The sequence below is a fragment of the Prionailurus viverrinus genome, chromosome C1, assembly GCF_022837055.1.
Source record: "Prionailurus viverrinus isolate Anna chromosome C1, UM_Priviv_1.0, whole genome shotgun sequence".
NCBI classification, from domain to species: Eukaryota; Metazoa; Chordata; class Mammalia; order Carnivora; family Felidae; genus Prionailurus; species Prionailurus viverrinus.
The window spans coordinates 120,821,161-120,834,648 of record NC_062568.1 but is presented as its reverse complement, the minus strand read 5'-3'; the positions used below and the strand labels follow the sequence as shown (position 1 = coordinate 120,834,648).

The window sequence follows — 13,488 nt, the reverse complement described above, 5'->3', positions numbered from 1 at the left end:
AACCCCTGACCTTCTTCCCTGTCCTCCTTCTTGGGCTTAGTCTCACACAGGGGACACTAGATGAGGGGTCTAGGAGCAACTCCCTTTTAGCCCTCTCTGCCTCCAACCTCTCTGTCCATCTCCCTTCCCCAATCTCTTGGGTCTGAGGCATTCAAGATCCTTTTCCATGTCTGTCCAGGCTTTCCTTTCATTCCTATGGGGCCATATAGGGGCTTTGGAAGGGCCCAGAGGGCCACCATGAGGCTAAGTTGCCCCAGAGCCCCAGGACATGGATGGATGGGCCTATTTCTTCCTCATTCTCTGCTCATTTCCCCCCAAACCCCCAACTCCTTCTGTGGCCCCTCTTTCATACTCCCCTATCTCACCTTTACGAAAGGACACACCCTCTCGGTTTGCCCTCTGTTCCTCCCCTGCTTCCTCATTTCTCCCAGGCTCTAACCCTCCCCACCCAAACCCCCAGTCCAGGGCAGGCCAATGCTATTGGTGCTTCTTCACTTCGGGACCCAGTTCCATATTTGTCTTTGATATGTCTCCTCTTTCTGACACCTCCTTCAGTCCCTCTCTGGACCCCAGGGCCTAAGAGTCAATGCTGACTGGGAAAGGGCCATCCATCTCCTACCCAGCTCGAAGCACTTCAGTCTGCCCTGGCCATAGGGCTGCTCAGGGAAGGATGAAGAAGGAAGAATCCAGCCATTTTCTGATCCAGTGCCAATTAGCCCACTTATCATCCCAAAGGTGAATGTGCCCTGTGCCAATTTCTCCTCAGGACTGAGTCATCCCTTCCCACCTTCTCACCTCCCTAAACACCATCCCCAGTAATGTGCACTTTCCTGGGGTACCCAGAAGACAGGACCTTTGATTTGGGGCCCGTCATTTCTTTGGGTTAGAGTTTCCCCACTTGACAGGGGGAGTGTGAGATTTACATCCTCAAATGCTCCAGAATCCTTCAGTGAAATAATTAGGTTTTTTGTTTTATTTTTCTTTTTAGATTTGGGGGGAGGGATTTGAGGAGAGAGGAGAGGAGATGGGGATGAGAGTGTTTCTACGTCTGAACCTTTCTCTGTCCTGAGCTGTCCCCATGGTTACTCAAGGAAAAGGGGGGAACAGTTTTGCCTGCAGCTCCAGAGACACAGAGAACAAAGAGGTGACCATTTTTCTCTAAACTGGCCCCTGTGAGGGTCTGTGAGCAGCTTCTACTGGAACTTTGTTTGGATTCTGTGTATGTATTTATAATTTATTTGAAATGTGATGGATAAAGTTTTCTCATTTGGGGGCTGAAGTTAGCAACTGGCCCTTGAGCTAGGGGAAGGGGAGTGGGGTGGATATTCACTCCTGCCAAGGACTCCTAGCCCAGAACTCTCCCTAGAGCAGAGAAGGCTCTTTCTCTTCCTCAAGAGCCTAGCTTGTTCTCATCCAGAAGGGCCTTGATTTAGGCTATGGCCTCTCCATGACCGCCCTAAGAGGAAAGGCTACTTCACCTCATAACCTCCAGCCAAGTGCTGAGGGCAGAGCTGTCCTCATAGGACTCACATCCCCTCTAATCAGGGCTGGCACTACTGCTTTGCCTAGTAGGGCCTAAGGTAGGAGATCGTGTCTGGTTTCTTCAGACTGCAGGAGGCTAACAGGCAGGGCATTTGCCCTTTGCCCTCCTAAATTCTGACTCTGCCAGGGTACCCACCAAGGACTTTTTGTGAACTTGAGTTCTTCCCACTATCATGGTCATAGGTCTCCTACTTCCAGGATTGAAGATCGGGGTGGGGGGAGAATGTTGCATGTTGTTTTCTGGTGCTTGTTATTACACATTTGAATAAACAGTGCTTCAAAGCATTTGCCATGAAGGAGCCAAGCCTAGAACCCTTCCAGAGATTTTTTTTCCCCCTCTTCTCCCATTACTTTAAGTTATCGGACAAATATCAGTATTTCCACCAAAACATCATTCCACTCCTTTCCACGCTGCACTCCAAGCAACAGAGTCTGCATTTTCTCTTTTGGTGGCACCGATTTGTCCAAAGTAACTGAGGCTCATTAGCAGATTTACAGTAAACTCAAAAGGCAAGGGATAGTGGCTTCCACAATACTGTTTCCATTTGCTCTGTGACCCAGACAAGCTTCCTGTCAGGAGGTGAAGGCCATATGCCTTGTCCTCTTAACTATAAAGGTTCTTTCTGAACAAACTTGCACCTCTATCCCCCTTCTGACATGCTACCTTGCAGTCCCTATATCTTGGACACAATATTGCATTCAATTTCACCAAGTTCCTGGACCCCCTAGGGATCATCTGTCGTTCTCAGGTTAAGGATCTCTGCTCTCAGAGATTATCTTTGCGGTACTTAAACCTTCCCTGGGTGAAAATGAGAAGAAAGTCTGAGGTCTTGAGGTCACAGACCTTGACTTATTTGCCTCCAATTTGGTTTCCCTTTAGCTTAAGAAATTAATATGGGGTGAGGTGTGAGGAGTTGAAGAGGGAAAAGAGAACTAGTATCTCTTTTCTGGTGTGATGCGGGGGAGTAGGCTTTTGTCTCTTGATTGTGTGAGGGTGGGAAGAAGAAAGAGAATGATTAAGGTATTTTCCAGGCCACAGCAAGGAAAATGACAGATCTGATGAGAAATCTCCCTATGCTGAGGCTCTGGTAGCAGCCCTTCCAGCAGAGAAAATATTCATTAGAAAAAGAAGCCAAAGTGATGGATGGAGTCGGGGTCCAGCCAGGGTTTGGGAAGAGGCGGCACAGGGTATCGATCGCAGTTCTCAGGAGGAGAGAAGGATCAGCAGAGATGCCGCAAACACCAGCAGCCTCGGGGCCACCCCAGTTCCGGGGCTGGCTCTGGCTCGGAGATAGCCTTCTGTCATCCTGACAGGTGATCTTGATCGGCTCATCTAGGTCCTTCCAAACCCAGACAACGCCACTCCAACCCTCTGCCCTGCATCAGGGCAGCGTGGGTTTCCCACAGATGAAGCACAACACGGTAGACGAGGACCCTCCCCCCCCCCCAACCCTTGTGTCCTTCAGCGCATCCTACAGACTCCCTCCCCTTGCCCTTCTGATTCACAGCGCCCACCTCCCTGCACCTACCCTATTCGATCTACTGGGGAGCGAAGTCGCTTCTTGACCGCCAGCCCGGGAAGGGGCGCCAGCCAGCTGGCGGAGACACGGCTTAGAGGGGCGTCTTGGGCAGAGAGAGGTTTGGGGCTAAGGTGTGTATGCAGTGAGCTTGGAAGAGTGGGCTGGTAGCACAAAGAATGTATGCACAAGGGTTAGGAGAGGAGGTCCTGGGGCTTTGGTCTCTTTGCCCCCCGCATTTGTGCATTTTGCAGGGGCTTTTGCAGCAAGCACGGTAGGCAACAGCACGCCCTCCAAGACTACATTTCCCAGAAGGCTACGCGGGAGGGAGAGTGAGGGGCAGGCAACCTGTGCTGCGCTTGCGCAAAGAGTGAGCTGGAAAGGTGGGAGGGAGAGGGGAGGCGTGCCCGCGGCGGGGCTTGGGGGGAGGGGGCCGCGCGGCGGTGGCGCCGGGGCGGGCGCGCGTCCGCGGCGGTGATGGCGGTGCGTGAACGCGCGGCGGCAGCAATGGCCGCTCTGGAGCGGCGGGTGCCGAGTCTCGATGACTTCGCGGGACAGAGCTGGAGCTCGTGGGTGGAACGGGCCGACCTGCCCGCGGCCGACGGTGAGTGAAGCTCCCCTAGAGTCCGGGGACCCCATCACTGTCTCCCCTCCCCCTCTCCGGGCCCCCGCCAGCAGAGGGGAGCCGCCGACGGGAGCCGCCGTCCGGCTCCCCGGCCCCCCAAACAAAGGACCCGCCGGGTCCTAGTGCCCGCCTGCTCCGTCACCTTCGCGCCTCCGGGTCCTAGCGCCGGCTCACAGCCCGCAGCCCACCCTGCCCACCTCTGCTTCTGCCGGTGCCCAGTACCTGCCCCCACATCTGCTTGCCTTTATCTTTCTCTTCGCCTGCTGTCCTCTAGCTTCCGCCCCTCCTGCACCTGCCTAGGGCTTTCCCCGTCCGCAACAGTCCTCTCCACGTGTTTCCCACGCACCCCACTTCTGTGCCCCCCTCCCAACCCCCCTTGTTCTTTCGCCTTCTGCCCCACACCTCCTGCTCCTCCTCGGCGTTTGCCTGCCGGTTACAGTGCTACTGGACCCCCCCCCCCGCCCCCTCCGCATTAGTTCGTCGGTCCATCCATCAATCCATCCTCCCTTCCTCCCTCCTTTCGTCCATCCATCCCTCTCTGCCTGCAACCCTCAGTCCTTTCCCGGGCCTCTTGCCCTCCCTCTTGGCTCTCTCCCCTGACCCCCACCTTCTCTAGGCCCCTGAGTGCCTTTAGTAAGGGGGCTGACAGCCCCTTCTGCTGATCTTTGTCTCCTGGGCCCCAGGGGGCACCTGGCCTCGTGGCCTTTGGGGTGACAGCAGGCATCACAGCCCTGAAGAAGTTTGCAAGTGAGAAGAGGTGGAGGAGGAGACCGCATGGAGCGGTCTCTGATGACACTTGTTCTCCTCTGAGACATCCGACTCCCAGCTCAGTTCTGCCCATCACTGCATTTAAACGGACTTAAGAGTGGGAGCTGCCCCTTGTCTCTTGCATGCCTAACCCACTACCCCTCATATCTGGAGATTATGTAAGACTGTCAGCGATCTTCTCATCCTAGAAAGGGGCAAATCTATTAGTAGGTGTTAGAAGCACATCTAAGTGGAAGCCCAGGCTACCCCAGGACTGCCCCATGCTGGGTGGGCAAGGATGGGGCCATTGTCAGGGTCTGGGTGCTTTGAGAACCGGAAATGGAATCAGACGGGTTTGGTGACTCAGAATTGATTTTTTTTTCCAAGGGACAGGGAGGGGGCGTAGAGGAGGGGAGGGGAGAGGAGTGAGGTAGGGGGATGGGGGAAAGAGCTGCTTTGCACAGCTAAGATGTTTTTGTCATCAACCCAGAAACTGAGGAACAAGGGCAACCCTTGCCCAAAGCCCTCCTAAAGAGGGGAGGGGCTTGCATAGCTGACCAAGGGGACTTTGAAGATGCCATAGGACCCCCAATACAGCAGTTTCTGTGCTCTGTGACCATCCTGTCAACGCAGGACCTGAGAAGCTGGGTGTAACTTTGTCAGTGCCATGGTAACCCAAGTGGAACAAAATTGCATTCATGGGGATGGAGTCCTAGGAGAGTATATGTTTGGTATGGCACAGAGTAGCAGAAAGGACCCATCTAAGAAATCTCAAGAAGGGTATAGTAAAATATGCTAAGGATTGTTTCTCATTTAAATGGGGAAGCAAGCCCAGAAGGAGATCATATTTACCCACAATCACTCAGCTAGTCAGCAGTGGAACCCTGACTTGCACCTTGGAGTGAAGGGTCCATAGGAAAGGTGCCAGGATCCCTTCTAATGGAATTAGCTCATTGCAGAGGTAGCAGGTAAAGGAAGAATGGGCGCTTGAAAATGACCCACTGAAAGCTTCTCCAAGTGGTCCTGAGCACCAGGAGCTTGTTAGGGAGTGTGGGCTTCCTACTGCTTGGCTGCCAGTGCTGGTTGGGTAGGAGTTGGGGCTTCTGGGGTAGGGGTGGGCCTTCTGAGCTGTGTTTCTCCTCCAGGGGCTGAGTTGGAGGAGAGTAACAAAAACACAAAGAAGTTGGATGCCATGACCCTCATTAAAGAAGGTGGGAGTTGACACACATTAGGGCTGGGACCTGGGGCAGATGGGGGGCTGCGAGGGTGGGGGTGGGGAGGGTATCTTCTGAGTGGGGGTAGGAGTGCTCTCTGATCTTACAGGGAAACCCTGGGATCCCCAGCCCCAGTGATAAGGACTTCTGTCATTGCAGACATGTCCATCTTCGGGCACTGCCCTGCCCATGACGACTTCTATTTGGTTGTGTGTAACCACTGCAGCCAAGTGGTGAAGCCTCAAGCTTTCCAGAAGCACTGCGGTGAGGGGCGCCCTAGGGAGGAGATAGAGGGAACAGGGGAAGGTGGAGCACGGAACTCTGAGGACAGGGTCAGTTGGGAGGTCACGTGGGTAATAGGGGAAGGCGCTGGGGATCAGAAGGTCCTGGGGGCGGTTTCAGAGGATTGTGGCAGGTCAGAGTGATTGTTTGAGCAAAATTCTAGCATCTGGTGGAATTAGAGGAAGAGCTAAAAGGTTCAAGAAATTGGATCCTAGAATTTTTGAGTCTTGAAGGCTCAGATTCAGGTGGGAAGACGGCAAATTTAAAATCTAGTCTTGGGAAAGTCCAGAGTTTGTATTGTGAGTCTATGAGCAGGGCTAGGAGGTTGGGGAAGGTGGCAGTTGATATCACTCACCTCGATTACTCTCTCCACCTCCTGGTGACAGAAAGAAGACATGGGCCCCTCAGCAAGCTTTATGCCCGGGCCCCACCCCCACCTCCAGCCCCTGCCAGCTCTCAGAAATGCCATGTAGTGAATGGGCAGGGCCCAGCTTGTAGGGCCCCAGGTTCCACCAAAACCTCCAGGGAGAAGGGCCAGGGGTCCCGGAGCCGTGGCCACCAGCCTCCTGATAAGACACAGAAGGACAACCTCTGGTAAGGAGAGGCTGGAGACTCCCTGAGACCAGCCTTGACCCTGACCCTAGCCCAGGGAGGGATTAACACAAATGCAGGCAGCTATGGGGCCATGGGCACTGCTCACAGCAGGAGGCAGCCAGCTCTCTCTGCCGCTCCCTTCCATATGTTCCAAGGAATATGGGGTCCCCTTTTCCCATGTTCTGCACCCCTGCTGGAGCCCACCCAAATTCCAGGGCTGGGAAGGAGATGGCTCTGGGCTAGAGTCCAGGGCCCAGGCCCAGCCCCCTGCCCCCCAGCCCACACCCTCTCTCCATATGTAGCCTTTTCGTGCCTGTGGTGAATCTGGAGAAGATGTCCAGTCTCCCGAAGCCCGATGGACACGGAATCAGGGTGGCCCCGCCCTCTGCTTTCCTCAGCCAGCCTGGCGGCCTCACCAAGGACTCCCCTGGAAAAACCCCCATGGCAACCCCTTCTAAAGAACCTCCTGGGAGAGAGAGCATCGAGATGACCCCCAGCGAGGGCCCCAGTCACCGGGCTGAAGGCAGCCCCCCTGAAAAGGAGCCTGGTGGGGCCAGACTGCCCCCCAAAACCCACCGGAAGATGGCTCGTAAGTAGTCATGATCTTGGGGGTCAGGAAGGTAGAGTGGGAACCCTTTTGGACTACTTTGTCCTTGGACCTGACAGAAAAGGGTCAGGAACGAGTGGGCCCGGCCATCACTGGTTGCAGGGTACGGGAGCCCATGGTCACCCCTTGATGTGGACACGTGCTTAAACTCCTTGCTTTCTAGGAAGGCTCTCTCCAGCCCAGGTTTCCTGATCAAGGCTAAGGGAGCTTATGCCCAAGCAGGGCATCACCCTGGGCTGTTGACCTTTAGCTCTTTTCTCACCTAGATCCAGGGCACCCGATCGCTCCCACAGCTGGTTTCTCTGGCATCCCACATACCTGTGGCTGCTTTGGTTTCTTGATATGTGTTGCCCTGTTTTGGACTTGGCATTGCTAAAAGGAGGGCCTTGGCTGGGCATGGGGATGGGGATAGTTCTTTCGCCCAGCAGGGAGCTGCTGGTGCTGGGAGGCGTTTCTCTGGGAGGCCGCAGCCCTGGACTTGACCGCCAGAGGCTCTTGTGTCTCAGGTCCCCAGCTCTCCCTAGGCCTTACCATGGGAAATGGCCATGGGGTTCACAGGAACTGTTTTCCCCACAGGGAAGGAGTGCGACCTCAACAGGCAGTGTGGGGTAATAAACCCAGAGACCAAAAAGATCTGTACCCGCCTGCTAACCTGCAAGGTAATCCCAGTCCCACCGCACCGTGAGGGACAGCACACACACAGGTCCTGGGCAAGGAGAGAAACCACAGCGTTAGCCAAGATCCAGCTCAGGGGGTGGGAGTAAAGCCCCAGTGAAGCAAGGGGAGAGGAGGCTGTTCTCAATGGGCCCGCGGTGGAACAGTAGGTAGGGGTGGCTTCCAGATTGCCCCACTCCAATGGAAGGTTCTGGTCCTTTGGGGGAGTGAAACAAAGACACACAAATACACCCACAAACATACAGCCCCCTTCTCCACTTGCCCAGGCTAGAGCACACTGCTGCCTCTTACTCCTGCTCAGCTCACACCCCCTCCCCACCCTTGACCCTATTCTAGATCCACTCAGTGCACCAGCGCCGGGAGGTCCAGGGCCGAGCCAAGGACTTTGATGTGCTAGTGGCAGAACTGAAGGCCAACTCTCGCAAAGGGGAGTCTCCCAAGGAGAAGAGCCCAGGGCGCAAGGAGCCCACTCTTGAGCGCCCCTCCCAGGAGCCCCCCTCTTCAGTCCAGGTTGTGGCAGCGGCCACCCCCAGCAGCACCTTCTCTGCTCGCACCAAGCAGACCTACCCATACTGTGCACTGCCCAGGTAAGTACAGATCCAGTCCCCCATCTGGGGACACTTGGTCTGAAACCATCAGGGACCCCGGGAGATCGACCCAGGGAGTCTCACTCTGCCCTGAGTTGGGGGGATACCTGGGGACCCCCAGCAGTGGTGTGGAAGTAGGGGACTACCTGCTTCTAACCAAGCATACTGTAGTACCTCAGCCTCTGTGTAGCTTGCCAGTTACAGTACCTGGGATAAAAACATTTTCCCAGCTGCTTCTGACAGGCCAAAACTTGTAACTGGGGAACCGAAAGGGTCAGGGTCCTGGGTGAGGCAGTCCTACTGTATTCATTCACTGGCCCCTTCGTGTGCAGAGGCTGCGCTGGAGCCCTGGGAGAGCCTGCCTTGCCGGAAGGAGACACACACATCTCTGCCTGTAACACAGGGGGCAGACGTGAAACAGGCTCAGCTCACAGACAGGCTCATGCAAGAAGGGGGTTGAGAGAATTGACTGGGCTGACCAGAGCTGGGTGCAGTTAAGCTCAGAAGATTTTCTGGAGGAGGCAAATCTGGAGCAGATTCCCCACCCCCCCCCCACCCCCCAGGAGGCAGGGCCTGGGAAGTGAAGGGGCTGGGGAGAGGATCCCTTGGGAGCTGTGGCCCCTGACCTTTCCGGCTCTTACAATGTGAGCTCTGTTGTTCCCTCCCTTCCTGTCCTCCTTCCTCTTTGTCTGATTGCCCAGCAGGGTATCTGCCCTGGCGGTTCAGGGACACCCCCACCCCGACCCACTCCTGTCTCAGTCTCATTGCCCTCACATCCCCTTTGGCCCTTCCAGGTCCCGGGCCTCCTCTGAGAGTGAGTTGGATGATGAAGGTCCCTGTGGTGGTGATGGGGACCCAGGCCTGTTCCCCTTTCCCCTGCCCCGGGGTGGGGCCCAGGCCTCCAGCGAGGAGAGTGAGGAGGAGGGGACATCTGACGACCTCCACCTCCCCCCTGACTGCCATTATGCAACCCGGCCCCCGCGGCCACAGGCGGTAAGGACCTGGGGCAGGGACCTGGGGTGGGGGGTGGCCCAGCCCTCCTGGCCCACAGTGCGGGGAGGAGGTCAGATCCTTTGTACAGGAGCCCTCCCTGCATCCCAGGCCCCGCTAACCACGGACCTTCCTTCTGCCTCTAGTTCTGCACGTTTGGGAGCCGGCTGGTGAGTCCAGGATGCTACGTGTTTAGCCGCCGGCTGGACCGGTTCTGCTCAGCACTGAGCTCCATGCTGGAGCGGCACCTCAGCTCACACATGTGGAAGTGAGTCTCTCAGGCCCAGAACTTCCCTCCCTAGACCTCAAGCCCCAGACATACGTGAGCTTCAGAAGCCCTAATTCTTCTCACATACCTATGGATGTGGTTCGGCGTTTGTCGGGAAGACCCCAGATAGAAGGAACAGGAGGCGGGGAAACTTGGCAGCCTGAAGCTGGGCTAAGGCAGGGCATGGGTGGGCAGTCTGGGAGGGAACCCCGACTCTTAGCCATCACTTCCAGTACCTCTTGGGTGACTAGGGATAGGGGATGTCCAAACTGAAATTTGAAACGAGGTTATTAATGGGTGTGTATACTAGTTCATTCCTGCTTATCCCTGTGCTGTCTTCCTAACCCTCAGTTCCAGTGTCTCCCAGCAGATGGCAGCAAGGCCGGGGCTCTGTGGGCCATCTCTAGGTGGGGCGGAGAGACTGGTGTATGTCGGAAGGGAGGGCCTCTTGTTTGCTTGGCATCTCAGTGGAGCTCTCTCTCTGCTGTAGGAAGATCCCACCAGCGGCTGAGCCTCCATCCCACCTTGTCAGCTCCGCACTCGCTGCTCCCCTGAGCCCATCCTCTACTGGCAGCTGCCCCCGCCTTCCAGGCCCACCCCTCAGACCTGCCTGCCCAGCCTCCACGCCCCCTGCCAAGGACGGCCTTGTCCCCAGCTACCCTACAGGCTCCCCCAGTGTGGCAGCTGCCTGCAGCCAGGCGGAGTGCATGGGCGGGAGCCAGGCCATCACCTCACCACTGCCTGCCAACACGCCATCCCCATCCTTCAGCAAACTCCCGCCTTCGAAGGCCAGCAAGTCGTCCAAAGGCAAGGATGGGGCTGAGGTGGAGGCCCCTTCTCGAAAGCGAAAGTTATCACCAGGCCCCACTACTTTCAAACGGACCTGCATCCTGGATCCCCCTGGAAAAGGCAAACCCTCTGGCTGCCGGGGCCTCTCGGCCAAGACTAAAACTGCCCTGGGTATGGGGCTTAATGGGACAGTGGGGCCAAGAGTGAAGCGGGCAGGGCCCCTGGACTGTCGGGGTTCCCCTCATCAGCCCCCTACTCCAGTCAAGGCTTCTCAGCTGGACATCCGGGGAGCGGCTGGACACCCAGCCAAGGCCCTGCCAACCAATTGCCTCTCTGAGGAGGAGGTAGCCAAGAAGCGGAAAAACCTGGCCACTTACTGCCGGCCAGTGAAGGCCAAGCACTGCCAGGCTGGCGCCCCTGCTGATGCGGCCTGTTCTGTGCGCCGCAAGAAGCCGGGTCCAGCCATGGCCTTTGAGGAGAAGTGTTCTACACTGAAGGTACCAGCCCAGCTCCCTGAAGAGCATGGGCAGGGAAAAGTCAGGATGGACGAGGGTAGAATACACAGTGGGGACCTGACACAGAGAAGGTGCTAAGTAAATGTTTGTGTAGGGAAGGGATGAAAGAGGAAATTGAGACAGTTCCTGGGCCATCTTCTCTAGGGAGAGGTAGGTCAGCTCTTCGAAAGGTAACCTAGCTTTTGTTTGATGGGCCTCCCTCTATCTCCAGCCCTCTCCCTTGAGCTAAAGAGATGCTGCCTCTCCCCTGCCCCGACACCTGCTTCTGTTTTAATCAAAGGGCCACTTTCTGAATTGGCTGTGGCCTTCACACCAGGAACTAGAGCTACCTCTGTCCCCTGAAGGAAAGGCAGTTGGACTCCATGAACTCTGATGGGAAAGGTTTGGGCAATGGGGTGGAGTCTGGGTTGCCAAGCTGTGGCCCGACATGCTGGGCAGCAGGGTGGGCAGGCTGGTCCAGTTCTTTGGTTCTGCCTCTGGGCATCAGGGCATGCAAGGGCAGGAACACCACCCAAGGTCCACATACGTATATGTGTCCACCTTGCACATGTGCCCACTTCCGGGTTTTCAGGGGCTAGGCAAGTTTTCCAGGGTTTCTGGTAAAGCCAGCAGCCAGGTTTATGTGCCTCTTCTGATGGCAGCCCTGGAGTAGCATTATATGGGCTATCCATTTGATCTCAGCCAAGAGGGACTTACTGGCGGTGAGACAGGGGATGCCCTTCTGGTTCAGGCACGGGCCAGACGTGTACCAAATCCTCTGGTACCCATATGAAAGGGTTTGGGGCAGTGCCCCACACGTGTGTGCATGTGCATGGGTGTTTTCAGGCTGTCCCTGTTGGGCTGGCATTCATCTCTCCCTTCACCCTTCACCCGGCTTCCCTCACCAGCCCAGCAGGAGAAAAGCAAGCTTTAGCTCCAATGGTCCACACAGTGCACGGGTAGGAGGCCTGCTAGGCCCCCCAGCCTGACCGTGTCTCTTGCCTCTTGTCTTCCTGCAGTCTAAAGCCCATTAACAAGAAAGTGCCTGCCCACTGCGATGGAGCCGCCAGCACCTCCTCCCCTCCAGATCCGGGCCCCAGGCTGCTGCCGCTTTTTATAACTTTATATTATTTTTTTTAAGAAAAAAAAAAAAAAACTCTTTAAAATACCTCAAGACTGTCTCCCTGTTCTGTTGCTGCTAAGAAAATGTAAAAACAGAAACGTAGAAAAGGAAGGAAAAAGATGTAATAAAATGAGTGTCCTTGCTGTCCCCATCCGCACCCCAAGAGGCCAAGATGATGGGCAGCCAGACTCCAGCTCCCATCTCTTGCCTGCAGATGTCTCTTAGCTCTTATATTTTTGTCCTTTTAAACAATGTGGAAATGGCTGGGGTTTGTGTCATGGGGGCAGTCTTCTCTTCAGATAAGATGATGAGGCATGTCGCTCTGAGTGAGCAAGGCTAGCCAGAGTCTTTACCCCAGAGATGACTCCAGTCATCAAGGGAAACTTGACGGGGTGGGGAGCCACACCTCCGGCTCTACTCTCAGGTCTTTGCCCTGAACCTCTGCGGGAGTCAGCTAGGGCCCTTCTCCAGTCTTTCAGCCTCCATCCAGTCCTGGGCCTCCATCCCATCTCTGAATTATTGCCTCAGTCTCTTCAGCTGTTCCTGCCCTTCCCGCCTCTCACTAGCAGCCTTATTTTCTCAACCACTCGGGGAGCTCGAATTGAGTTGGTAACTGCTCTAAGGATGTCTGTGATTTCTGTGGGACAGCCTGTTTTGGTCTCTCTGTCCGTAGCCTGTGGGTTTGCCCTTCAGGAAGGGATAGGGTCTTTCCCAGGTAGGCCTCCTTAAGGTGAACCACACCTTTTTGGAGGCAAGAAGGGGAAGGGTATGATCACTTACAGAACTTCTGGTGTGGGAGGCAGCAGGAATGTGGGAGGACCTGGTCCCTCAGGATCACCTGGCTCCCCAGGACTGAACAGATGGTGTGGAGGTGGGAAGGGCTGCGTGTGCCCTAGTTCTTCCCTTTATCTCACTGGAGACTAGTGCATGTCCCTCCTTTGGTCCTCAAACCTGAACTCACCAGGCACAGGGCACTATTTTTTGGCCTTGTCCTTTCGGTCTCTTTGCTTTTAGGCGGAAAAAGACTCTTATTCCCTTAACAAGCCAGAAGAAGGGATGGCAGGAGGGTGTAGGCAGGTGGAGAAATCCAGTGTTTCTAGAAGACTGTTCAAACCACTGGTCTCACGCTCTTGGTTCAGTGTACGAAGTTTGTGATTGGGGTTTGGGTGGAATCAGTTACCATACGTGTAATTTCCACAGGCTACTTGAGGCGTAAGTCCTTGTGGACAGAAAGGTGCAAATGAGGTTGACCGAAGAAACCAGGCTGGTCGCCTGCTGTCGGGTCCCCTTCTGCCCCCAGGGCTCCCTAGGGCCGACGCGCTTTCCCCCCAGCCCACAGAGGGCGCTGTGGGCGAGTCCGCCGTACTGCCGGCGGCGGCCCGGGGAGGGGCCTCTCCCGCCGTCGCGGCCGCCTCCGCGATCGCAAACCCGGAA

General features: G+C 55.9%; 1 protein-coding gene across 3 annotated transcripts; it reads left to right on the top strand.

Annotated features, from left to right (window-relative positions):
* The first annotated feature begins 3,536 nt into the window (after positions 1-3,536).
* Positions 3,537-12,043, top strand: ATXN7L2 (ataxin 7 like 2). 3 transcript variants are annotated; one of them, XM_047868746.1, is made up of 11 exons: positions 3,537-3,663; positions 5,577-5,642; positions 5,805-5,909; positions 6,314-6,521; positions 6,824-7,110; positions 7,705-7,787; positions 8,140-8,390; positions 9,185-9,383; positions 9,527-9,648; positions 10,139-10,934; positions 11,951-12,043. In XM_047868746.1, exons 1-11 carry the CDS (start codon positions 3,537-3,539, stop codon positions 11,963-11,965), a joined length of 2,259 nt encoding a protein of 752 aa, XP_047724702.1. In that variant the 3' UTR covers positions 11,966-12,043. The 3 variants fall into 3 exon arrangements, with proteins under 3 accessions (XP_047724702.1, XP_047724703.1, XP_047724701.1); XM_047868747.1 differs by having other exon boundaries at positions 6,920-7,110; positions 10,139-12,036; XM_047868745.1 differs by having other exon boundaries at positions 10,139-12,036.
* The last annotated feature ends 1,445 nt before the right edge of the window (positions 12,044-13,488 follow it).

Coding starts and splice junctions, on each gene's coding strand:
- ATXN7L2 (XM_047868745.1), top strand. CDS start 3,537: ATGGCGGTGCGTGAACGCGCGGCGGCAGCAATGGCCGCTCTGGAGCGG. Junction 5,910..6,313: donor AGCTTTCCAGAAGCACTGCG/GTGAGGGGCGCC, acceptor TCCTGGTGACAG/AAAGAAGACATGGGCCCCTC. Junction 7,111..7,704: donor AACCCACCGGAAGATGGCTC/GTAAGTAGTCAT, acceptor TTTTCCCCACAG/GGAAGGAGTGCGACCTCAAC.